General features: G+C 38.2%; 5 protein-coding genes across 6 annotated transcripts; 3 read left to right on the top strand and 2 right to left on the bottom strand.

Moving 5' to 3' along the window:
• The first annotated feature begins 324 nt into the window (after window positions 1-324).
• On the top strand, window positions 325-3,894 carry LOC135939992 (uncharacterized). Of its 2 annotated transcripts, XM_065484622.1 has the most exons (6): window positions 325-585; window positions 1,073-1,375; window positions 1,841-2,164; window positions 2,211-2,441; window positions 2,494-2,724; window positions 2,787-3,894. In XM_065484622.1, the coding sequence occupies exons 1-6, from the start codon at window positions 328-330 to the stop codon at window positions 3,036-3,038; spliced, it is 1,599 nt and encodes a 532-aa protein (XP_065340694.1). In that variant the 5' UTR covers window positions 325-327; the 3' UTR covers window positions 3,039-3,894. The 2 variants fall into 2 exon arrangements, with proteins under 2 accessions (XP_065340694.1, XP_065340693.1); XM_065484621.1 differs by having other exon boundaries at window positions 2,494-3,894.
• Window positions 3,895-4,336: 442 nt separating this feature from the next.
• Window positions 4,337-7,192, top strand: LOC135939900 (uncharacterized). Its single transcript, XM_065484506.1, has 6 exons — window positions 4,337-4,665; window positions 5,132-5,434; window positions 5,866-6,189; window positions 6,236-6,466; window positions 6,529-6,759; window positions 6,821-7,192. Exons 1-6 carry the CDS (start codon window positions 4,408-4,410, stop codon window positions 7,070-7,072), a joined length of 1,599 nt encoding a protein of 532 aa, XP_065340578.1. The 5' UTR covers window positions 4,337-4,407; the 3' UTR covers window positions 7,073-7,192.
• Window positions 7,193-7,755: 563 nt separating this feature from the next.
• On the top strand, window positions 7,756-10,935 carry LOC135940948 (uncharacterized). Its single transcript, XM_065486103.1, has 5 exons — window positions 7,756-7,962; window positions 8,023-8,322; window positions 8,825-9,160; window positions 9,906-10,133; window positions 10,438-10,935. The coding sequence occupies exons 1-5, from the start codon at window positions 7,762-7,764 to the stop codon at window positions 10,891-10,893; spliced, it is 1,521 nt and encodes a 506-aa protein (XP_065342175.1). The 5' UTR covers window positions 7,756-7,761; the 3' UTR covers window positions 10,894-10,935.
• Window positions 10,936-11,345: 410 nt separating this feature from the next.
• Window positions 11,346-13,401, bottom strand: LOC135939161 (uncharacterized). The gene is made up of 4 exons (XM_065483388.1): window positions 13,144-13,401; window positions 12,027-12,114; window positions 11,848-11,966; window positions 11,346-11,790 (listed from the first exon to the last, which is right to left on the bottom strand). The coding sequence occupies exons 1-4, from the start codon at window positions 13,322-13,324 to the stop codon at window positions 11,642-11,644; spliced, it is 537 nt and encodes a 178-aa protein (XP_065339460.1). The 5' UTR covers window positions 13,325-13,401; the 3' UTR covers window positions 11,346-11,641.
• Window positions 13,402-14,523: 1,122 nt separating this feature from the next.
• Drat (Death resistor Adh domain containing target) lies at window positions 14,524-21,349 on the bottom strand. Its single transcript, XM_065484381.1, has 7 exons — window positions 21,181-21,349; window positions 17,846-18,242; window positions 17,045-17,214; window positions 16,835-16,988; window positions 16,630-16,777; window positions 16,413-16,565; window positions 14,524-15,563 (listed from the first exon to the last, which is right to left on the bottom strand). The coding sequence occupies exons 2-7, from the start codon at window positions 18,226-18,228 to the stop codon at window positions 15,447-15,449; spliced, it is 1,125 nt and encodes a 374-aa protein (XP_065340453.1). The 5' UTR covers window positions 18,229-18,242; window positions 21,181-21,349; the 3' UTR covers window positions 14,524-15,446.
• Window positions 21,350-24,854: the final 3,505 nt, after the last annotated feature.

Below are 24,854 nucleotides of genomic sequence, written 5' to 3' on the forward strand. Positions count from 1 at the left end.
TATGGGGCTATAATATCTCAGGACGATGAACCACATTTTTAATTTTCCGTCTCAAAATTTAATTAGGGTTGTTGGATTTATTTTGTATAGTGCTTGTTATCAAAGTAAAATCTCTACACTTCTCTTATTAATTACATTTTTGATTGAAGTTGAAATGAAACAAAATTTTCGCCGATGAAGTTTCATATTTTATAAAACAGAGGAATGTGTAGCAACATGCCGCAGTTCCCAGTATTTGGGCAGCGGAAGTAGAAGCAATAGGACGCGATATAGTATCTCTCTCGCAATGACAGGCAACAGACCTACGTAAACAACACACAAATAACGATGCAGGGGACGCGAGCACAGCAAAATCTGAGCAATTTCTTAAAAATTATATTAATCATTACGATGGCAACGTGCACCCTGCTGATTTTAATATCTGACCGGCAACACTCTTGGTCCATCGTGCAAATACGCGAGGAAATTTACCAAACCTTGACTAATGAAGAAGCTGCTGCCAATTCGACCAACATAGAGGAAGGAGAAGCAATTTTGAATATCGGTGAATCCAAAAACTTGTCTCAAGATGATGTATTAAAAAAGGTAAAATTATTATAATTTTTATGGCTGTTAATTTTAGTTTGGTCCCGTCGTTTACGACAAATTTATATACAGGCTCTCCATTAAAATAGAACTTGCAGAAAATAATTCGGGTGAATTTAACCCAACTGATTTTACAATGGCTACCCCCCCCCCCCCCCAAGTAAAATTCGAGCACAGAAGACTTGCAAGAAGAATAAAAATAGGTTTTACTGGGAAATTAATTCTACGCAAAATGTATCTCATGAGAAATGTTCCGAAATTTTTCTGGTGTGAAACTTTAAACTCAATTAGACGATTTCTGACTGCTTTTAAACTCTTTAAAAGACAATTTTTTAATCCTAGAAAGTATAAGATGATTTTAAGTGTAGTTTGAATCAGCTCATTTGATCTTCGATGCAAATTTGAAAACTTAGAAAAAACATCCAATCGTCTAAAATTTACAGCCCAAAAAATGTACAACCTTATCTTCAATTTTAATTATTTTCAGGTGCATGACTGGGCGCCTAGCGTTCTCGCAGACCACGTGAACGACACGAACCGCAAATTTAACGACACTTGCGCCCACTACGTCAACCCCTACGGCGTGAAATACAACAATATCATGTGGCAAGTGCAGAAAACGCCCCGCGAAACGTACCACCTCTTCAACGCCTACTTTGACAACCGCACCGCTATAATGGGCAAAGGTTCCTTCGTTCGAATCCTCGCCGTCATTGACAGACGCGAGCCAAGTAACAAAACCTTCTGCCAACTTTGGTTTGCAAACAAGCCCGAGCCAACGATATCAAATGTAATTATTTGCAAATTTTATGACATTTACAGCAATTTTTATTTTGAAATTTAACTAACCGCGTATTTAGTGAAATAAATTTTTGTTCGCGTGGCATATGCGGAAATATTGTTCAGTATTCATGAGAACCAATCAGGAACGAAGAAAAAGTTCACAAATGGGAGGATTGACGTGGAATGGAAAGTGATTTAATGAAATACTCATTTTTGACCAATTTGTAGAAGTGGTTTTCACAAGGGCTATGCATTTAAGACAATGTTTTTTTATTTACAGTTCTATTCTTAGTCAAATGATTATGAAACATTTTTAAAATTGTTTGAAAAGCATCTAAAAATTATATAAAAATGGTAAAAATTGCAACCTTTGTATTTGCCAGGTAGAGATTTTTCGCAAAAAAAAAATAATTTTGATCTATTAACGAGACTAAAAAATGTTTCGTGTATGAAAAATTGATTTCTTTAACAGGTGACGCGAACAGACTTTCTGTGGTACAATGAATGGGGAAACGAAAAATCGCCCTACCAGCCGTACCTTTTCAGCTGTGCCGTGCCTGCTTCGTTAGGGATGGTTCCGGAATCCGTATCTCTGGTTGCCAATCCGTGCGACAACGCCACCAACAATTTGAGAGTGATCGACAACCGGGCACCATTAGACAAAAAACTCAATTTTGGAGTTTGCGTGAAGGCGATGAACTTCAAAAACCAGCCCCTCGTTTCTGTTAAGCTGGTCGAGTGGATTGAAATGCACAAGATACTCGGCGCTGATAAAATTATCATTTATGAGCTTCAGGTAAGTGTTAATTTAATCGGTGAATATTATTTTAACAATAAATCAGGTGCATCCGAATACGACACGAGTTCTGGATTACTACAAGGCGCAAGGCTTTGTTGAGGTCACGAAACTGGCCCTGCCAGGAAGTGCCCCGAACATTCCTGACCTCATGGAAATGTACATGAGTCACAGGACATTTGGTATTCAGTGCCCTCTCGAACTCATCCAGTACACCGACTGCCTGCTGAAAAATATGAATCTCTTTGAGTTCATCGTTGTTGTCGACATCGATGAAGTAAAATATAATTTGGAAAGTAAAAAATTTGTAAAATGAGAAAAATTTAAAGGTTATCCTTCCGCTTAAAGTCGATAATTGGTACGACCTCATCTACAAAGTTACCATTCCAAAGCACAAGAAGAATAAAGAAGGCATAGCGTCATTCGTAGCAAGAAATGTGCACTTTATGGACGACACGGATGAGTATCAGGACTGGACTCAGGGAATACCAAAATACATGCATATGCTGCAGAATGTGCATCGCAACGTGTCTCACACAAAGAAGGGCGATGCGATTAAGGTTTTACTAATTTCTGATCTATATAATTATTCCTTTCCATCAATTGAAAATTTCGTTCTTAGTGTTTCCATAACACAGATTACGTTCTGGCACTGCACAACCACTTTGCCCGGCTTTGTCTCCGCGATTATTGCCCTTGCGTCGATTTTGATATCGAGGATACCCACATGCAGCACTACTGTCTTGGCAGGAAGAAGAGTGAGTGCAAGTGGAAGCGAGGAAAGGACCTGGTGGTGGACACGTCTATGTGGAGGTTCAAGGACAAACTCATTCCAGCTACTCAAAAAGTCCTGCGCGCAATTGGATTTCTCTAAATTGTTTGTTTTATAGCAAAATGTAAATTTTTTATACTTGATGAATAAGTAAAAAATACTTTGGAATATATTTTAATTATCAGTGTAACGGGTGTAAGAAGATCGACTATTTTTATGGGCTTCTAATTGTCATGTGGTCATCTAATGAGCACTAATCATGCAATTTCCAGCAATTTAAATCAAACTTAAAAGGGTTAAAAGCCATCTCAGCTTGCCAAGACCACCTACAAATAGTCAAATGCAATTTAAATTTGCTAAAATGCATAAAATAGCTAAACTCTTTGACTTTTTAACTAACCAATCAAAGTCAAAGGATTTCGGACGTCCATGAGAGAAGGTCGGTGTCCGAGAGGAAGAAGTCAGTCTTTCGCGACCCCCTAGACTAATTAGACATCATCTGTCTTCTCAGTCTGTCCAAGTGCAGTGAAATAAAGTTCTAACTGTGACCAAAGACTCAGCAATCAGGCCCTATCAGCACCTGTGGAGAGAGTGAGTTCCGCGATACAGGTTTTATGTGTCCAAGCCAAGCCAAATGGGCAGAGGTACTTTTCCTGTACCACACAGGAAAGGTACATACAAATTGAAGCAGGCAATCATTGTTTTCGACAATAAGCAGCCACAAGAAAACTGCACCAAGAACAAGAGGTCACCAGCAGCACAGGTGATCAGCAAAGCAATACCATTCAGGTCCATAAATGACCAGGTCAACAAGCTCAAGTGAAGTAACAAACTGAAAGACGCAATAGTGAAAAGACTGGACAAGAATCAAGATTTGAGTGAATATTTGAATTGATGTCATTTGTAAAATCGTATACACAAGTATTGAGGTTTTCTGAATTAAATAATACACGTTAACTTAAAACTTACACATCACCCTTTTATTATTCATGCAAGATCCTGCTAAATCTGCTTTAATTAATTCTTCAATTGTTAATCGGTATTTGTCTCAATTAGTCAAGAACACCAGAGGAATAGCTAGTTTGGAAATATTAATTTCACAGTTATTCTAGCAATCAATAGCGATCGGAACCTTTTAATTTTTACAGGTATTTCATTAATCAACTTGCTAAGAAGATACATTACACAGTATACGATTAAAAGTAAAAGTTGAATTTGAAATTATTTTTTAAAGTGCTTATTATGAAAGTAAAATCTGTAGACTTTTCTTATTATAATTTTACATTTTTGATTGAAGTTGAAGTGAAACAAAATTTTCGCCGACGAAGCATCATATTTTATAAAACAGAGTAATATGGAGCAACAGGCCAGTTCCCAGTATTTGAGCAGCGGAAGTAGAAGCAATAGAACGCGATAGTATCTCTCCCGCAATGACAGGCAACAGACCTACGTAAACAGCACACAAATAACGATGCAGGGAATGCGAGCAGAGCGAAATCTGAGCAATTTTCTAAAAATTGCATTAATCATTACGATGGCAACGTGCACCCTTCTGATTTTAATATCTGACCGGCAACACTCTTGGTCCATTGTGCAAATACGCGAGGAAATTCACGAAACCTTGACTAATGAAGAAGCTGCTGCCAATTTGACCAACATAGAGGAAGGAGAAGCCATTTTGAATATCGGTGAATCCAAAAACTTGTCTCAAGATGATGTATTAAAAAAGGTAAAATCATAATAATTTTTATGGCTGTTAATTTTAGTTTGGTCCCGTCGTTTACGACAAATTTATATACAGGCTCTCCATTAAGAAAGAACTTTATGAAAATAATTTGGGTGAATTTAACCCAACTGATTTTACAATGGCTACTCCCCCAAGTAAAAATCAAGCATGGAAGGTTTACAAGAAGAAAAAAAGGTTTTACTGGGAAATTAATTCCACGCAAAATGTATCTCATGAGAAAAGTTTCCAAATTTTTCTGATCTGAAACTTTAAACTGAATTAGACGATTTCTGACTGCTTTTAAACTCTTTAAAAGACGATTTTTTTAGTTCTAGAAAGTATTAGATGATTTTAATTATGGTTTGAATCAGCTCCTTTGATCTTCCATGAAAATTTGAAAACTTAATATCCAAAACTTACAGCGCAAATAAATTTAAAACTTTTAGCTCCAATTTTAATCATTTCTCAGGTGCATGACTGGGCGCCTAGCGTTCTTGCAGACCACGTGAACGACACGGACCGGAAACTAAACGACACTTGCGCCCACTACGTCAACCCCTACGGCGTGAAATATAACAATATCATGTGGCAAGTGCAGAAAACGCCCCGCGAAACGTACCACCTCTTCAACGCCTACTTTGACAACCGCACCGCTATAATGGGCAAAGGTTCCTTCGTTCGAATCCTCGCCGTCATTGACAGACGCGAGCCAAGTAACAAAACCTTCTGCCAACTTTGGTTCGCCAACAAGCCCGAGCCAACGATATCAAATGTAAGTATTTGCAAATTTTGTTATTTAAAGCAATTTAACTAACCGCGTAGTCAGTGAAATAAATTTTTGTCCGCGTGGCATATATTGCGGAAAATTGTTCAGTACACATGAGAGCCAATCAGGAACGAATAAATAGTTCGCAAATGTGACGCAAATGTGACGTGGAATGGAGAGTAATTCAAATATACACGTATTTTGTTTAAAAAAAAAATTTGCACAAGGGACTTTGGCCAAAGTGTTATTTTACAAGGGCTACGCATTGAAGACATTGTTTTTTTCGTTGTGAGGTTTTATTCTTCGTCAACTGATTATGAAACATAGTTAAAATTATTCCAAGCTTTCAAAACCAAGCCAAGAGAATAATTGAAACATATTGACAAAATATGAACCATATTGAAATAAATCATTATTTGGAATCCCAATTTTGACAGGTGACGCGAGCAGACTTTCTGTGGTACACGTATTGGGGAAACGAAAAATCGCCGTACCAGCCGTACCTGTTCAGCTGTGCCGTGCCTTCTTCGTTGGGGATGGTTCCGGAATCCGTCTCTCTGGTTGCTAATCCGTGCGACAACGCCACCAACAATTTGAGAGTGATCGACAACCGGGCACCATTAGACAAAAAACTCAACTTTGCGGTCTGTGTGAAGGCAATGAACTTCAAAAACCAGCCCCTCGTTTCTGTTAAGCTGGTCGAGTGGATTGAAATGCACAAAATACTCGGCGCTGATAAAATTATCATTTATGAGCTTCAGGTAAGTGTTAATTTAATCGATGAATATTATTTTAAACATAAATCAGGTGCATCCAAATACGACACGAGTCTTGGATTACTACAAGGCGCAAGGCTTGGTGGAGATCACGAAACTGGCCCTGCCAGGAAGTGCCCCCAACATTCCTGACCTCATGGAAATGTACATGAGTCACAGGACATTTGGTATTCAGTGCCCTCTCGAACTCATCCAGTACACCGACTGCCTGCTGAAAAATATGAATCTCTTTGAGTTCATCGTTGTTGTCGACATCGATGAAGTAAAATATAATTTGGGAAGTCGAAATTCAGTTCAAATTTGTAAAATGAAATAAATTTAAAGGTTATCCTTCCGCTTAAAGTCGATAATTGGTACGACCTCATCTACAAAGTTACCATTCCAAAGCACAAGAAGAATAAAGAAGGCATAGCGTCATTCGTAGCAAGAAATGTGCACTTTATGGACGACACGGATGAGTATCAGGACTGGACCCAGGGAATACCAAAATACATGCACATGCTGCAGAATGTGCATCGCAACGTGTCTCACACAAAGAAGGGCGAAGCGATTAAGGTTTTAATTATTTCTGATCTATATAATTATTCCTTTCCATAATTGAAAACTTCGTTCCTAGTGTTTCCACAACACAGATTACGTTCTGGCGCTGCACAACCACTTTGCCCGGCTTTGTCTCCGCGATTATTGCCCTTGCGTCGATTTTGATATCGAGGATACCCACATGCAGCACTACTGTCTTGGCAGGAAGAAGAGTGAGTGCAAGTGGAAGCGAGGAAAGGACCTGGTGGTGGACACGTCCATGTGGAGATTCAAGGACAAACTCATTCCAGCTACGCAGAAAGTCCTGCGCGCAATTGGATTTCTTTAAATTGTTTGAAATTAAATAAAAATTTGAGTGTGAAATGTGTTATATCCCAAGTTATTTCGTGACTATGTGCACGCAGAGAGTGTATAGAGTGTGAAATAAAGTTATTCAATCACTATAGCAGCCAAACTGAGCAGTTCTTTCCTTTTCCTAAGCGGCCATCCCGCAACAGGAACATATTTCAAAATGTTCGCATGTCCAAAAATTTCATTTTTTGTAGAATTAATAAAAATGTGCTCCGGAATATATTTTAATTTTCAGTGTAATGGATTTAAGATGATTTACTACTTCTAATTGTCATGTAGCCATCAAATGAGCACGAATCATTTGAACCAAATTAACTTTAAATAAATTTAAACTTGCCAAAACCACCTACAGTCAGGCAAATACCATTTAAATTTGCTTAAATGGATAAATCAGCGTAACTCTTTGACTCAGGTGAATAAATATTCCTAATTTTTAAAAGTAAAGGTTTGAATTTTTCAGTAACGGAGAAAACTATTGGCCTGATTTTTATCCAAAAATATAAAATGCGAGCGTCCTTCTCTCTGTTAGTAGAATTTTGCAGCGCTGGCACATCCGCAATGACGAAATTATTTATCAACATCGCTCTGGCAGCGAGCGAATCATCAGAAATGTCGTTGAAAGCTTCATTTATGTGCAGGTCTGTGGTGCGATAGGCAGACGCGAATATGATGGAAAATTCATTGCTGAGATCCATTTTCATTTTCCTATTATGCGTTGTACTCGCCACAATATTTTTTTTCAACATTGGATACAAGAATGAAACGGACGCGTCTACGGAGAGAATTGTCACAGAGCAAGTTTTCCATCCCCAAGACTATCTCGGTGTAGACAAAATTAATATATCAAATGATGAAATTGCAAAAAAGGTAAAATTTACGGTATATAATGGAAAAACTGCATTTTCTAGAGAGAGCAAATAATTTCAGCTGTTTGATTCGCATCCAAACCTCGTGCCATCTCGCTTAACGGAGTACGGTCCTCGACAAAACGATTCCTGTGCCCTGTACGTGAACATGTTGGATGCCAATCACAACAACATTTACTGGCAGGAGCAGCGAGCTGCCAATGACACTTATTATTTATTCGGCGCTTACCTCGATAACCGCACGACCCTGAACGCCGATCCGGCCGTTCGAATCATCGCGATGCTGGACAAGCGCAACCGGACGCAAAACCTTACGTGCCAATTTTGGTACCAAAAAGAACGAATGCCGATTGTTTCAGCCGTATGTCCAATTTAAAATTTTATAGAATCGCTCTGGTTTTATTTCCGGGGCAGGTTTTGAGCTAAGAATAGTTAACCTAATTAAAATAATTGGTATCTCCATTTATCCCACTCTTTTGCAAAATACCAGCGGGGGCCAGATGTGCGGTAAAATTGGTTCCCACTGCGCAGATCCAAGATGGCGTCTTGTGGGAAACAAAAAGCTCTCTTTGGTTTGCCGTACGAGTGTCAAGAGTTTGTTTTTACGATCCAAAAGACACAATTAACAAATTATGTCTCAATTTTGACCAAATCTTGCTTCTTTTCGCGCATTATCACGTGACTGTTTTTCCACCGGACGCCATATCTGCGCGTCGCACGAATCTGGCCCCCGCTGGCAAAATACCAAACATCAGAAATTGAATTAAAAAATAAAGGACTGAAAATCTAAATTCAAATTCTCATTTTATAATTGTTCTCAAATATGTTTCTTATCTAATTTGTTTTAATTATTGTTCTTTGAGGTGTCAGAGTACCGACAGTTGTGGGCAAATGCTTCAAACTCGAGCGACAGTGATTTGCATCCGTTTTTACTGAGCTGCGTGGTGCCGAAATTGAATAACTCCGTGGTGCCAGAGTCGGTCTCCTTGGTGGGCGCACCCTGTCAAAACGCGACCAACAACCTCAGGGTCGTTTACAACGGTGCACCGAACGGTACAAAGAAGGGCTTTGCCGTGTGCGTCACGGCTCTTGGGTTGTCTCTCAGGTCCTATCTTCCCGTCCTGCCTATCAGGTTGGTCGAGTGGATCGAACTGATTAAAATCCTTGGTGCCGAGAAGATCGTATTTCACGAAATGAAGGTAATTTTCATCGATTTCTTTTTCTGTTCTTTGAATCGTTATTTAAAGCCTCGAAATCACCGCTACTTAAGCCACAAATAAATGTCCCTGCAGCCCCTATTGCCAGGAAAAATTAGAGTCGATCAGGGGATTAAGAAACTAAAATATTTTAATCACACCCAAAAATAATAACTAAAATGGTCTTACAGAAATTAATTTTGGTGTCACTTTGAGAGAAACACTCCACAAAAACCAACATTCCTAAGCAGTCAATCGAGTGAATTGTTTGAGAATAATTAAACTCGTTAAAGTACAATATTGAAAGAAGGACTTTATTTAATGAAAAATATAAGTGTCTCCAAATTTTCTCCAAACCTTACTGTGCTTGACCATTTTGTTTTACAGATTTTACTTTTGTAATACTTGTAAATTGTTCCGAAAACCAAGCAAAACTGGGAAATTTAAGAAAATTGACACTGAAAAATCCATTTTTAAACTGTGACTTAACATTTGAGGAATGAGTTTAAGCCAAAATTAACCTTTTTAAAAAAATGGCCGCTGCAAAGTCAGCGTCAGCAGGCTTGATCATTGTTTCCTTACCTAGAATCTCAATTTATTTTACGAATAAGAGTTTGTAAAATAAAATTCCTCGTTGGAGAAGGGATCTGGATGAGAGTCAAATTGAACTAAACCCTAAAAAAAGAGATTCAAAGAGCAGAAAATGGAGTTGTTCACCTTTAAAATTAATTAGCAAGTGTAAAACTAGACGCATCCAAATTTGTCGTCGGTGTTGGAGCACTATTCAAACGCAGGCGAGGTGGAAGTGTCTGGCTTGTCCCTTCCAGGCTACCTTACAAACGTCCCGGACTTCATTTTATCCTACTTGAACACCAAACCACACATTCGTACGTTCATCGAGGACCTCGCGTACAATGACTGTTATTACAAATACGTGCACCAGTTTGAATTCCTTGTAGTGCTCGACATCTTTGAGGTTCGTAATTTCTATATTTCTGTTATAATCGCTCTTCTTTCGCTCTAACTTCTAACAAAATAAATTTTGACAAAGTCGCAATTCCTAGGGAAGAAATTCTAAAATTCTAGAAATATAAAATAATGGGAGATATAATAAAGTCTAAAAAAATCTATGAATTTTTCTCTCAACGCCAGTACCATTATTAATTTTTTTTAATAGTTTTCGTTTGTGTTGCTTGAGAATGATTTCCACAAAAGAGCGAATAAATCCATATTTATAATGACAATTTATTTATTTTTGAAATTTTATGAATAATTTCCAGGTCATCATTCCAAAACTTGCGCCGGATTGGCGAGCCCTACTCTCTGAACCTGTAAAGAAATCCCCTGCTTCGTCCTTCACAGCAAATCGCTCCGTGTTCGTGGACGACAAAGCCGAGTTGCATGACTGGTCCGCTGAAGTCCCAAAATATTTGCACATGTTGCAGCACGTCTATCGAAACTTCGAGACAAACGTCACTGCGGATATGCCAATTGAAAATGCTGTATTCCACAAAAGCACTTCTCCATTTTTTTGTGTTAGACAAGGAAGTAATTGCCGTTCTGATTTCGTTGACGCCCAACTGCATAAATATTGCGTTGGTAGGGAAGAGGATGAGTGCAAGACGGAAAGGGGTGCTCAATTGCAGATTGACACGACTATTCGGCGGTTTAAGGGTGAACTAATTAAGGCATCAAACAAGGCACTTAAAACTTTAGGACTTGTTAAATTTACGTGAGGAGTACTTGTTTTATTTAATTTTTTGGAAGTGGGGGTATGATTTAATCCACCTGTTATTCATTTTGTAGTTTAAAAATTGTAGATTTTCGAAAATTTAAATACTTACACAACAACTGCCTTTATTTGCATCTACCAATCATTAAAAATGCTAAATTTATTTACATTTTTTAAAGCATTTCGTGATAGCAGCGTATCAAGCACTTATGTTAGTTTAATAAATATTAAATGTTGATGAAAAATTCAAAGAGTAGATTCAGATATTTAGATTAAATATTTCAACAAAAATTCAATCAAATAATTAACAAAAAATCAATTTGCTACCCTTTCTTTGCTCACCCCTCAAGAATTCACAATTCCTCATGAAAGCAGTTGCTCTGCGAAATTTAATTACTAGAATTCGTTTCTTGTGCGCCTTCGGAAAAACGACGTTAAAACATTGTACATATATCTCACACAAATAAAAATCTGGTTATATTTACTCGTAAGGAATCATTATTTAGCACTATGTATTTATTCGGCAAAAGTACAAAAACACCGATTTTCTAGGCAATAAACTACATCAAACTCGCAACAGCAGGAAATTCGAGGTAATATCAAAACTGCGAATGGTCCATTTAAATTGTGAAAAGTAAAACAAATCAAAATGCTATCTATATCGTTGCCTAGTTGCCCTAAGTAAGAAATGTAATTTGAACATGTTTTTTGGCCTCAGTTGAATATTTGTGTAATTGCAGCGGGGTTATTTATTATTGGTTCTTGCGGTGGTGTCTTTTGCGTCGCATGACGCCGGCTTGTCTCAGGAGTTCTGCGTTTTCGTCTTCGCCACAGGATTTGACCAGCTCATCCACTCTGTGCAGATAGCGCGGCGCCAGGGAAAGCCCGATCAGAGTGATCACTAAAATTCAAACAGTCACAAGGAGGATTTTAAAAATGCAAAAATTAATATTCGCACTGTTCAGAAGTCCCGGAAAGATGACGTAGAAGCCAAAGGGCGCAGTTTGGAAGAGGAAACACTCGGTCAAATGTACAAGCACCGTTAGAATGAGAGAGAAAATCGCCACACTGATTAAACTATAAGAATAGAAAATTCCTTTTAGATAACAATATAATGTGTGTAAAAAGAATTCTTACGGCCTGTAGTGGATGAATAGAGCGCAGTGTATCAAAATCACAGCCTTCATAATCGCGTAGGCGCCTACGATTCGTGCTAACGCAGGATCTGGAAAAGGTATTTTGATTTAATAGCAAAGAGAAAAATGCAAATCGAAGGATAGGGACAAGGATTTTGTTTATAAATGCAAAAGTGGATAAATCTTGACAGGAGTTGACAGCCAATTTCTCTATTTATTTTGTGTCTTCTCACAGACACAGTGACTTAAAGCAAATTTTACACGACTGAGCGAATATGACAGGAATTTTTATAGGGGAGGTGGTATTTATTGGAATAAAATATTTCTGCAATTAATGGAAAGGATAAGCATATTTTTTATGAGAGTGTGCAAAGTCCTCAAATCTTATTTATGCTGCTAAAAATGATTTTTAAACTTTAACATGAGAATAAATAACTGTCTCGAAGGGCCAGGTTTCAGGTTATAAAGTAAATTATTTTTTACACTAAATTCTTAGCTTGAGAGAAATAAATTTATTTAAACATTTTGCGAAAAGCAAAGATTTTTGTCGAAATATTTGTAATTTTAATTTTAATTTATTTTTAGTCAAATATAGTCCGTTTAATTGAGAATTTTGATCGAAGAGTTAATGAAAATCGATTTAAAGAAGCCATTTAATGTTCAGAATTTAAAAATTCGAGGTAAAGAGCTGCCATTGTGGTTAAAAAGCTTAAAAATATATATGCCAAAAGAATCCCCGAAGTCATCTAATTAATTATTTTAAACTTTTATTGAATTTGTCCGTAAATTTTACTTATATCTTTGACTGCAGTTGGAGGGCATACGAGGGGATAAATTATTCTTATCCGGCAAGATTTTATTTAATTATTCAATTATCTCCTTTAATTTAAGAACTTATTAACTTAAGAAATAACAGACTGGGGATTAAAAGAGCGTCATATTTTCGCTAATGGACAATTATACCTCTTAAGGGAATTGTATGTAGTGGTTAAATAAAAGCTAACAAATACAAAGAGTGTAGGAAAATCCCAGGGAATGCTAATCAACCAATCGATCTCATTTCACACCAAGTAGGCAACTGTGAGAACCGGCGCGTCAAGCCGGTTGCCTACACTCACCCTGTTCCCCGGTGGTGGCCTGCTGGTTGGTGTTGTTGGCCCCGACGACGATGGCGTCGTCGAGGAAGGTGCGTTTGTCGATGAAGCAGCGGAAGGCGGTTCCCAAATCCATGAAGGCGACGAAGGCGATCCATCCGCGGAAGGCGTACATCAGCTTCTCGCCCAGTTCGAATCCGAACATTTTTTGTCTGCGTTTCGGAGACTTTCACCAAATAATACACACCATGCTCGGCGGCCAGATTTATTTGGTAAATATATACTCCGTGCAGAGCAGAGGGTGGGTGTCAGCTGGTTGCCGCTGGGTGGCACGTGCGCCCTCGCACAGACGCCGGCGCGCGCACCGCACCCGCGGGGTTGGCGCGAGACCGCGGGTGCCGGTCATCGACCCAACTCACCAGCGAGTAATTCGGGAATGAACCAACGCTGCTCAGCCTCTTATTTTGTAACGGGGCAATTGGAATTTTAAAGTCGATCAAGCACTTTTTATCTTTCAATCGCAGATAGAATATTATTTGTGGGGCAAAAACTAGCCTCGACACAAATTTATTTATAATAAAAATTTTTTAAAGAAAAATTCCCTACGTGGAAGAGAAGTTTTTCTATTTAATTATACAGTCAGAAAGTGAAATTTTAATATTGTGCAAGGAGACCAAAAACAGGATCAAAATATTTAAATTTCCTCCCTCATAACTAAAGACTCTTCTTCTTTTTGTTTTAAAGTGGAATGATTTTTTGTTAAAAAAATGAATTTCGAATTTTACTGGTTACGCCCTCTTTTTTGAGCTAAGGAAATTAATTGCTTCCGGGGTGAGAAAAATTATGAAAATTAGAAGATAAAAATAGTACTTTTGAGTCTTGAAAGTTTTTTTTAATTTTTTCAAAAATTGCAGATTTTCAAAAGGGGTCTGTGTTTGGCTTCATTAAAATTCCCCAGTTCATAGTAGCGTCGAAAATTGCCTAAATTAAAAGGCTGATTAAATTTCCAGTTTTTTACCCATTGAACAAATTTTTCTCATATTTAATATTCTCAATTTTTGACCTTCAATTCGTCCTGGTCCCGGTAAAATTGCGCAACTTTCAACAACCAAACGCGTATTTCCTTGTTGCAAGAAAAGGTCAACAATAAATTTTACAATGAAAATTTGGGTGTTTGTTGAACGTTGCGCAATTTTACCGGGACCAGGATGAATTGTTTTAGGGAAAAATCAATTCGAGAATCATCTCAGAGAATATTTTTTTATTTTAATAATTTCTAAGATTTTCAGAGGTAAACTCGGACCCTTATGGCTCTCAAATTGTTCTAAAATAAGATTTTCGTTCCCAGAGAAAAGTCCTGGCCGCAGGAATAATTTCAAAGGTATGATAATTAAAACAATCCGATTTTGAACTAATTTAATTAGATTTTATTGCGTCATTTTGTCCAACATCTTAGTATCTTTTCACAAAATAGCTACAATATACTTTGTTAAATATAAAATAATATATATATTCTGTACTTCTCATGTGGATGTTGTGGTACTTGAATGTGGAATTCGATAAAACTGGCCTAAAATATGCTGTTCACATTCGGTTCGTGTGTCGCTTTGAGCAAGCACCGTCCGCAAAACCTTTACCATTCGATCCGCACTTTTTTATGGCCATCATGACACGTGTTTAATGAATACTTTCGAATGAACAGTTAACAGTAGTAAGCCTATTTCCTAATCAAGCACAGCCAGAAATGAATTATAACTCGTAAATCATATCAAACCACTTACGGACTAACAGTTTTAGTTTTATAATTACGTTTAAATCATCATTCACAACTGTCGAATGTCAGTCAATTATATAATATAATAACTCTCAACCGCGCGTCTCGCACTATTAGAACCTGAAAACTGAATCGTCTCAAATGCATCGATCAATCAATAAAACACCCACCATGAAATTTCTAGCTCTTTTTTTCTCTCCTGCCGTTTGTGCTTCTAAATGCTTTGAGATCTGCGAACTAGCCAAAAAGTGCTCAGAACTGTCATGGATTTTTGAGGTGCATTTTCATTTCAATTCCTCCTTAAACCCAATCAATGCGATTTAACTAAAATGCTTAGGCTCGATGGCCTCTCTAATTTTAGTCGAAAATACAAAAAGGGTTGGTTGTCTTACGTTCTATGTCTGGTCAACAGCCATAAAATTATAAAAACCATTCTGCATTTTTCTCTCCTGGCAATGAACAAGTGCATAAATATCAACATACATTATACAAGTATACATAATAGACTAATGACCCGGTTCAATCGTCGTTCAATTCACGTCGTCGTGCGTACTTAGTCAGAGGAGAAGAATTCCAGTATTGCCCTGCCGGGGATTTCAGAGTGGCACAACTTCTGAATGACGTCTGTTGCCTGCTCCGCCGGGAATACGGTGTGCGGAGGAGGGATGATCTGAAACCGGGCAATTATTGATTAGCGAAAATATTGATATGGTTTACTGACCCAGAATTAATGCATGTCGTGGTGAGCACGAAAATACTTTTTTGAGCTATAAAATCTGTATTTCTCACAAAGTTGTTTTGAACCAGAAAATTTTCAAAACAAGAAATACAAAATATATTGCTTAACACTTCCTTTTTTCTGATTTCCTGAGAAGAACCTTAATAAAAAAATATCCTGACCTGAATATTGCTTCTTTTTTGTTCTCCTATCAATGCTTTATAACTCTACACATTCCCCACGAATTTTTTATTAAAAAAAATTAATTTATATTATTTCAACCCTCTCGGATTCAGCTTGTATTTAAAATCACAATATATTTTCTCTCATCCACCTATTAAAGTGGAATGAAATACTGGGCAACAATTGAAAATTATTTAAACTGTTGGATGCCATAAACAATTGACCGATAAACAATTTGTTCAACAATTTGCAATAATAAAAAAATGACCTTCCTACAATAAAAATTCAAATTTTGCCAATTTTCTCCAAAATTTACAGTGCTTGAACATATTTTTTTGGCATATTTCGATTCCTATCGTCGAGATCTGTCCAACGGTGAATGCCACTTATTGGGGAAACTCTTTGTTTTGAAATTTAATCGGATTTCAAGTAAGGAGACAGCCATTGCCATTTGAAAAGCACGCTAACTTTCCAGCCAATTTTCTCGAATGATTACAGCGTTTCTTAGGTCAATGTAAGGCTTTAACTGAATCCTAAGGGAGAGTTTATGTATTGGCAACAAGCATTTTCCAGGCTTTTCCAGTATCATTCCTCTTTAAAAGAATCCGGCGTCATTACCTTTCTGTTACTGACAAGCTCGACTAGCTCCTCAAGCTGCTCAATGGAGCCCATGTCGACAGGGCGAATGCACTGGTCCTTCTCTTCCGCTCTTTTGCTGAACTTGGGCATCAGCCGCTCAGCCACCTCGGCGCTGATGAACACCACACCACCCTGAATTCAATTTGTTTTTTTTTGTCATTATTGACTTTCAGGGAATGTCGGGGCTGCTGCTTACCCTGCTCAGGCATTGCAGAGATCTGTGCAGGCTCCTGGAGGTTGTGCCAAAGTCGATGACGATGTCCACTTCTCCCTTGCAAGCGTCGATGGTTCTCTCAATCAGCTGCTTCTCGTACACGTCTTCATTCCACTGCACCTGATTCACTCTAGAAAAATTAAGATAATTAAAAAAACGTCAGTTTAATTAATTTAAATTATTCCACCTTAGATTTTCTTTGGCGAGTTGGAATCCTTCATCCCTGAGGGTGGCCACGGATATGCACACCCTGGTTTCGATGTCTTGAAACTCGTAACTTGCAATTTTCAGGGCCCACAGGGCCAATCCTCCGGTGCCCACGACCAAAATTTTTGCACGAGCTGAAACGATATTTAAAATAAAACGAACCATTGACCTTTATAGCGCTGGTTTTTACCATTTTCGCCTTTTTCCTTGAACAACTGGTCGGTGTACTCCCTGGCGTGGATGACTGTGTTCATGGCCAGCAGAGCGCCGGTCGGCAGCATTGCAGCCACGCTCAGGGGCATGTGCGCTGGTATCTTCACCAAGTACTTTAGGTCTGTCACTGTGATGAACTCGGCATATCTAGAATTCAAATTTTTATGATTAGATTTGGAATAATTTTATTTTTAAATTAAGATTAATTTTTTTGAGCGGGACAAACTGGTAAATAGATACTGACTGACAAAATGACAAGAAGTTTCCCGGTTTTTGGAGCTAATAAGACGGTGGATGAATTTCATTCCCCACGGAGAACACGACAGAACTATTTAAAATCTGGTCATAGTCGAAATTCAAAATCTTTACTTGTAATTGAAGTTCCTAAAACCTCCAATACAAAAACTTAAAAGTGATAAATGATAAAAATTAGCGATTAAATTCATTTTCTTAATAAACGTCTTTCCCAAATGGTATCAAATTTTCATTGGTGTCAAATTAATTTATATTTAAAGCAGCGGGGTCCAGATGTGCGATAAAATTGGTTCCCACTGCGCAGATCCAAGATGGCGTCTGAATGTGGGAAGCAAAAAGCTCTCGTTTGGATTGCCGTACGAGTGTCAAGAGTCTGATTTTACGAACCAAAAGACGCGATTAGCAAATTATGTCACAAGATTGACGAAAATTTGCTTCTTTTCGCGCATTTTCACGTGTCCTTTCTTTCGGACGCCATGTCTGCGCGTCCCCCGCTAATTTAAATCAAAATTAAGGTACTCACCCGTGGGGCACACCCTCATAAGGGAAGACGACAACCCGGTCGCCAACCTTAAGCGGATTGTCGGCGACGGCTTCCGAACCGAGCGACTCGACGATGCCGGCTACCTCATAGCCAGGGTAGAGGGCTGTGTCCCTGACCCCAGGGTGGGAGGGGCTGGTGAACAGCGGCAGGTCGAATGACTTGTCTGACGAGATGGATGAGACAGAGGAGACGGAGGAGAGCGACGGCGTGCGGTGGAGGCGGTAGCACGCCCCGGCACACGCCACCCTGATGCGAGCACCGTGCGGCGGCACGTCCGGCATCGGCACTTCAAAGCTGAACACGCAGTCCTTGATGGTCGGCCCGGGCGACTCGATGCTTACTTGCCGACACAGCTTGTTCATTTCGGCAGATTATGCTATAAAAATTAAACCCAAAATGGCAGAGTTAGTTTAGAGAATCGAAGTGTTGGACTAATCGTACGGCCAGATTCCGTCAAAAACAAATATTTAAAGTGGATTATTTTGATATAAATTCAGTTTGGACGCATTCAAAATAAATTCAATCTTCATAAATGACCAGTTGTATAAACCCTTAGCGTTTGAAGCCGCCAACAGATAGCGCCACCGTATACTTTCGTATTAAATTTAATTTTAAGGCACTTCCGCTGCGATTTCAGACTAAATTCTGCTACTGTGCATTCTTCACTTAATTTGATTTCTTTTGACGTGCTGAAAACCAAAATCAGTCCAGCCATTCGCCGTAGAAACGTTGGAAAAGATTTTTTAATTTCAAAAAATAGTTTTTTACGATTCTACGGCGATTGGCTTAACCGATTTTGGTTTTCAGCACGTCAAAAGAAAGAAAATTAAGTGAAGAATGCACAGTATCAGGATTGAGTCTGAAATCGCAGGGGAAGTGCCTTTAAAATAAATTTTTTATGATAGTATACGGTGCCGCCATCTGTTGGCGGCTTCGAACACTAAGGGTTTAAACAACTGGTGAATTAAGGTACGAAAATATAAAATTTCATTAGGCCTTCATTATTCTATCTTATCACTTTATCATTGTATTTTTCATCTTGTACCACTTCTTACAATATTTATATACTTAAAACAATCAGTCAACAAAAACATTTAAGAAAGACTTCCGTGCTGTCACTTCACGCAATCAAATCTAGCAATTAACTTAAAGATCAAGGCCTTTGAGGATATACTGATTCACCAACTCGAGTTCAAAATACTCAAATTCTCAGAAGTGGTTTGCGATAAGAAAGAACATGAAAAAATCACTTTGGGTGCGCTCCGAAACGAAATATTTGGCACCCGCCGGAGTTAAATTGCGAAAACAGGCGTGTAACCGCATCCGGACTAATTAGATAGGACGGCGCGGCGCTGAAAATACGACTGCACTTTCTGTCGGCAAATAAATAGGCGCAAACAATATTCACTCGAGACGAGGCGGCGAAGACCCGCGTGCTCGCGGCAGCAGCGTGAGTGAGGCCTTGGTAAAACCTAATGAAGCGTCGCCGCATGCACCGCGAGTGCTGCGGTGCTCAAAACACTTTCCTCTAGAGGTCGCGCCGCGGAAATTCTAATTGCTATAAATGCGTTTATTTGCGTCGGCCTCGTTAGCATGCACGCGATGATCTTTTGCTGGCAGATCAGCTTGTTTTCATTTTGACCCATAAGACGAGCGACTCAATTTCAACAGATTTCTGAAATAGTAGTTAGCCTATTGCAATAACAAGTAGTGAATCATTCGCAGAAATAATTTGAGCTAAATCGCACTCAACTTACAAAGTCAGAAAACTCAGAAATTTCCAAAGAAAAGATGTCAACAATCGAGGCTGGTTCTTTCATGAGTAAAATTTTAAAGGGAAGCAGGGAATGGTGTTGCTTGAAAAAGGAAATAATATGAACATTTTGAGGGCAAATTTAATTTAAAAATGCGCAGTGTTGACTTTAGAACATCGAACTTTAAATTTTCAGTTGCTGCGTACGACTTGTCTGTGTCAACAAGTTCATTTAACCTTTATAAAGTTAATTTTTTACAATTGAAGCTGTGGATAAATTAAATAGTATTTAAAAGTTGTCATCATGACGCATACCAAAAATTTCTGCAAAGTGATGATGCCTCTGTCAGCAAGTAAAAATACATTTTTGCAATCCTTCCAAAACAGATGATGTGCCAGCGGAAAATTCGCTATTTCTGCGTACGTATTCTTTCATCAATCTTGAGTAAAAATTCCACTCGTGGTTGGAAAGTAAAATAAATCCTCGTTTTAACAATGCCTATTTTTACACGCAACGGCTGTGAACGGCTTGGTCAAAAGAGCAAACTTCTTTTAGACTGCTATATTTAGACGGATTTTCTAAACTTTGTTTTGTAGTGATCAATTAATAGCTGGCTTCAAATGATCGTTTTTTTCTTTTTCTTGTGGAATGTATTTCGTTTTTGAGGTTATATAACCATTATTTATTTCATAATTGAAATTTATTCTTGCATGTCAATACATAAAATTAATAGAAAACGTAGCAAGAAAAGGCATAGTACTAGCAAAAATATTGCAATAATTATTATTGTTCTGACACTAAACTCATTTTTTCACAGCGCGTTTATAAATTAAAATTACACAAAACAAGAACACTTTTGTATGAACGTTTAAATATCCCGTATATTGTCGTGACAACGTGAATAAACATGCGATTACGCCCTTTCTTATCTGGAGTGGTGGTCGGTCGGTGCAAGCGCGAGCCTCACTCAGTCGCTCGCTACGCCACCAAAATAAATCTGATTTTGCTCGGATTCAAATCAAACTCAGCTCATATTCTTGGGGCAGTGATCAGTGATGCTCGTGATTTTGTGAGACGTGCGTTCTAGTTGATCAGGAGAAGGCGTATCAGAACGCTACCGACTGTGAAGGTCACAGACGAGAGTGAACCCGAGTATTGATCCTATTATGCACTGACCGATTCAGGAAAACGGGGCAACAGCAGCGGACACGCGAAATTTAATTTCGATTTTCGCATCAAAGCTGTCGTGATTGTTGAAATATTGGCTTGCGTAATGAAATAAAACGGCTTACATCGGTAAGACCCTCATAGACAACTCACACAAATTGGATTTCGCCTCTAGGGAGCGGCTTTCGATCAACACACGCTTAAAATGATTAAACTTTTATTTATATAAATAGGAAAAAGAGGCCGGAAAACTTGAAAGTATTTAACTGATTCAATTTCCAGCGAAACGTCTAGAAATTCAATCAAAGCCATACAAAAACAACCCTCAAGTAACCCCTTTATATCCTCTTTTTAAAACTCAAAATTAAATATGAAATAGAAATTAATGCAAACCTTTAGCGCAAATTGGGAGAAGAGAGAGTTAAGTAGAACCACGATCCAGATGAGGGTAGCTGGAACTGCGTAGTTGGTGCTGTCAGCTGGGACCGACTAGGGCCTTTGTATACCGGAGCTGTAATGTGTTATGCTGGGTGCATGCGGCCGCATGCGCCTGCCCGCTAGCTATTGATCCGCCGCCGTCGCCGCCGCCGCCGTGCAGCGCCGCGTTCACGTGATCGCCGAGTGATCAAGCCAGCCGTCGCGGCTCTGAGTGAGAGTAAGACTCATGCTCCCGCTGCATGTGCTCGCTTCTCTCTGCGAGTTGCATTCCAAAAGCGAAAACAGTAAAAATATGAAAACGGTGGAGAGAGAAATTGGGCAGGGCTTCTGTTTATTAAATGACTTTTGTACTTTACAGCAGCTCTTTTGGTCCCTTAAGACCTCGGATTAGCAGTACTTTTTAATTTTTTTTTTTTGAGAACACAACGTCTCACCTCCTCGAGGTTTCAAATAAACAAAAAATATAAAAATTAGGTCATTGGTTTGTACTGTACAGATCATTTTTTTTTAATTTAACAGAAAAATCTTAGAAGCTTCTCAAACGTGGTCCCAAAAGCACGTGTGAAAATTTCGGACTGGGGTTCGTTTTCGAGAAACTCCACTTGGGACCTTGAAAAATTCGAGATTTTCAATTAATTCAAATATTTTTATTGCCAAATTTCGGGCAATAACTACAATCATGATCTTAAGTAATAAACTGAGGGTCTTGAGGGTTGCTTCAACAAGTTTGCGTGAGTAAATTAATGTCAAATGTTCAGTTATTGAAAACGTTAATCTACAAATTTTAGCGTCCCCAGTTTTTATTTACAAATGGGGGTATTTCCCCGTTAAACAGGTTAAACATAATATCCTTATATTTTTACGTTATTCACATTAAACAAACCGTGGCCGAATCATTAACAATTATTGCTAAAAAAACCTACAGCATATATAATTTTTTAAATATAACCCGATGCTTGCTTTTAGACGTCTTTGCTGGGGAAATTTAAAGAATTTAATAATATCATTCTAGTAACGTACATTTTTGTATTTTGAACGGGAATACGTGGGAGATAAGCGGTAACATATGTTTTCTGGAAATAAAAAAACTTCTGATACCTCGAAAAACTAATAGCAGCTCGAACTTATATCTCTTAAACATTGAATTTACAGGAGTACAATAAAGGAAATTTTCAAATAATAAGAAATTTAACTCTTGAAATGTACACTGACTTCGACCCAAAAATCTAAATTTTGCTATCAACTGAATCAGGCTTAAATGATGATTTTGAGATCTGTATAAGATGTGTTGGTTTTCAAAAGAAAATAAAATGCCACGAAATATTTTAAAGACGGTCTTTGACGAATTTTCTGAGCACACCAATCGATTCTTGAGGGTCGAATTAGGTAATGTGGATATTTTTTCCCTCTAAAAGGTCCAGCGCAACGTGCAAACGTTTTTTCCCGCCAAAACTATATGAATGCGAGAAGTGCGCATGCGTCAGAGCTGGTTTGAGCACTTTTGCAGAGAGACCGCCTATGTACGAATGACTTCTTTGTCACATCCAGCCAGCTCTGACGCATGCGCACTTCGCGCATTCATATTGTTTTGGCGGGAAAAAACGTTCATACGTCGCGCTGGACTTTTTTAACCTAATTCGACCCTCAAGAATCAATTGGTGAGCTCCGAAACTTTTCGTCAAAGACTGCCTTTAATTGTATTTCATGTCGAATTTTAATTAATTCAAACATAAACATCCATTAGTAATTTTAGTAATTATGTAATCAATGCGGCCATTCTGTCGGCGTAACAGTGGTCATTTTGTCGCTTTCGGGGTGCACCGTCCCTTTTCTCCTACGTACTTGCCTCCTTTTATTTATCCGCGTGCATTGTCAATGTGTAGCATACACTCGTCGTCGCTGTGGGTTAGTTTGCGTCAGTTGTCATTGTGCGTTGTTGATGTTTTCCCCCTATATCTGCGCGTCTCCTTTCCAGTTTTTAAACCGTTTTCGAGACATTGAGCACCTACATTTGTGTGAAAATATGAAAGGACGTGACCTCCTGCACGTGGGCCGCGTGTGCTCCAATCGCCCGCCGCTCGCCTTTAGCTTTTGGTTTCTATTGCGTGCTTCAAGAGCGGAAGCTAAAACCATGAGAGCTCCATCATGATAAAAATAATACTACGCGTAAATGAAGAAAGTTAATTTCGGACGAGGATTTAAGTTTTATGTGGGGAAAACCATCACTAAAACGATTTAAAGAAGTTTTTTACCAATTTGTTCATATTATGTAAATGCGTCCTATTTTTCTGGGAATACATTTAGATTACAATCAGAAGAATATTCTAGATCCTTCGCTTCATAATCAATATCTAATTGTAGGTATTGCATAGTTCGAGTTTTCAATAAGCGTAAACTGTTGATATCTTCTGCTATTACAGCGATATAATTTCACAACTATCACAGTGTAGAGACATTTCTAAAGAAGGGCGATGGTCGCCAAGCATGAAGTACCAAACAATAAAATTTGATCAATTCTAAATTTGAAATTTTTTCATTAGTATTAAATAAAAAATAAACTCTTGAATATTTAATAAACATTTCTTCTGAAGTACGCAGGACAAATTTTGTTTCCAGCAATTGAAATAAAGTATAATATTTAAGTAAGGAACAGCAGGATTAAGTTTGAAATAGAGGCAGAAGGAACATGAAATACATGAATTATATTTAAAATTTCAAACATTTTAGCAATTATTAATGAATATGGTTATGTAATGAATTTAAAAATTATTAATTTTAAAGGGTTAAGATGATCCTTTTTAAATGTCGATAAGGTCGGTAGTTTTTTTCCAATGCCTTTTTACGAAAATTATTTTTTTAAGACGCATTATTTGGATATTCTTGCGAAGTTAACCGATACAGTTGTAGACCTATAAACATATTCGCAATTTTAACTTGCAGTTCTATTTCTTAAATCAACAAATTTGAAAAACGTTGAATTTTAAGGTATTTGGTTAGACGTCTTTGAACTCAAAAGACGGGTTAAGACGTGGCATGAGCCTGAAAAGACTTAATTCAAATTATAAAAAGAGAGTTCTCATTTAATTTTATTTTCAAAGGTAAAAGATATGCTGAGAGTCTTAAACCCCTGACATGATGATTTAATGATTAAAGACCGTCTTTGAGAAAGTTTCTGAGCACACCAATGGATTCTTGAGGGACAAAATAGGTAAAGTGGATATTTTTTACGACCAAAAAGTGTCCAGCGCGACTTGCGAACTTTTTTCCCCGCCAAAACATTATGAATGCGAGAAGTGCGCATGCGTCAGAGCTGGCTGGATGTGACTAAGAAGTCATTCGTACAGGTGGTAGCCCTGCAAGTGCTCAAACCAGTTTTGACGCATGCGCTCTTCTCGCATTCATAATGTTTTGGCGGGGAAAAAAGTTCGGACTTCGCGCTGGACCTTTTGGAGGAGAAAAAAATGATCCATTTTACCTAATTCGACCCTCAAAAATCGATTGGTATGCTCAGAAACTTCGTCAAAGTCGATATTTAAAAAATACCAATAAAGATTTTCGCATTCCTTCGTCACCTGATTTCTCATTTCGACCATCTGCTTGCTCTGCAAGTTTGATTCTTCTTCGTTACG

The sequence above is a fragment of the Cloeon dipterum genome, chromosome 3 (assembly GCF_949628265.1).
Source record: "Cloeon dipterum chromosome 3, ieCloDipt1.1, whole genome shotgun sequence".
Taxonomy (NCBI): Eukaryota; Metazoa; Arthropoda; class Insecta; order Ephemeroptera; family Baetidae; genus Cloeon; species Cloeon dipterum.

What these genes read in the sequence shown, in the direction of transcription:
- LOC135939992 (XM_065484621.1), top strand. Translation starts at nt 328, where the DNA reads ATGCAGGGGACGCGAGCACAGCAAAATCTGAGCAATTTCTTAAAAATT. An exon ending in CCGAGCCAACGATATCAAAT is followed by an intron (nt 1,376 to 1,840) that starts GTAATTATTTGC and finishes TTTCTTTAACAG; the next exon opens with GTGACGCGAACAGACTTTCT. An exon ending in TTATCATTTATGAGCTTCAG is followed by an intron (nt 2,165 to 2,210) that starts GTAAGTGTTAAT and finishes ACAATAAATCAG; the next exon opens with GTGCATCCGAATACGACACG.
- LOC135939900 (XM_065484506.1), top strand. Translation starts at nt 4,408, where the DNA reads ATGCAGGGAATGCGAGCAGAGCGAAATCTGAGCAATTTTCTAAAAATT. An exon ending in TTATCATTTATGAGCTTCAG is followed by an intron (nt 6,190 to 6,235) that starts GTAAGTGTTAAT and finishes AACATAAATCAG; the next exon opens with GTGCATCCAAATACGACACG. An exon ending in AGAAGGGCGAAGCGATTAAG is followed by an intron (nt 6,760 to 6,820) that starts GTTTTAATTATT and finishes CTTCGTTCCTAG; the next exon opens with TGTTTCCACAACACAGATTA.
- LOC135940948 (XM_065486103.1), top strand. Translation starts at nt 7,762, where the DNA reads ATGATGGAAAATTCATTGCTGAGATCCATTTTCATTTTCCTATTATGC. An exon ending in ATGATGAAATTGCAAAAAAG is followed by an intron (nt 7,963 to 8,022) that starts GTAAAATTTACG and finishes AAATAATTTCAG; the next exon opens with CTGTTTGATTCGCATCCAAA. An exon ending in GAATGCCGATTGTTTCAGCC is followed by an intron (nt 8,323 to 8,824) that starts GTATGTCCAATT and finishes TTGTTCTTTGAG; the next exon opens with GTGTCAGAGTACCGACAGTT.
- LOC135939161 (XM_065483388.1), bottom strand. Translation starts at nt 13,324, where the DNA reads ATGTTCGGATTCGAACTGGGCGAGAAGCTGATGTACGCCTTCCGCGGA. An exon ending in CTATTCATCCACTACAGGCC is followed by an intron (nt 11,967 to 12,026) that starts GTAAGAATTCTT and finishes CTATTCTTATAG; the next exon opens with TTTAATCAGTGTGGCGATTT. An exon ending in CTTTCCGGGACTTCTGAACA is followed by an intron (nt 11,791 to 11,847) that starts GTGCGAATATTA and finishes TTTGAATTTTAG; the next exon opens with TGATCACTCTGATCGGGCTT.
- Drat (XM_065484381.1), bottom strand. Translation starts at nt 18,228, where the DNA reads ATGAACAAGCTGTGTCGGCAAGTAAGCATCGAGTCGCCCGGGCCGACC. An exon ending in CTCTGCAATGCCTGAGCAGG is followed by an intron (nt 16,566 to 16,629) that starts GTAAGCAGCAGC and finishes AATTGAATTCAG; the next exon opens with GGTGGTGTGGTGTTCATCAG. An exon ending in AGCTTGTCAGTAACAGAAAG is followed by an intron (nt 15,564 to 16,412) that starts GTAATGACGCCG and finishes GCCCGGTTTCAG; the next exon opens with ATCATCCCTCCTCCGCACAC.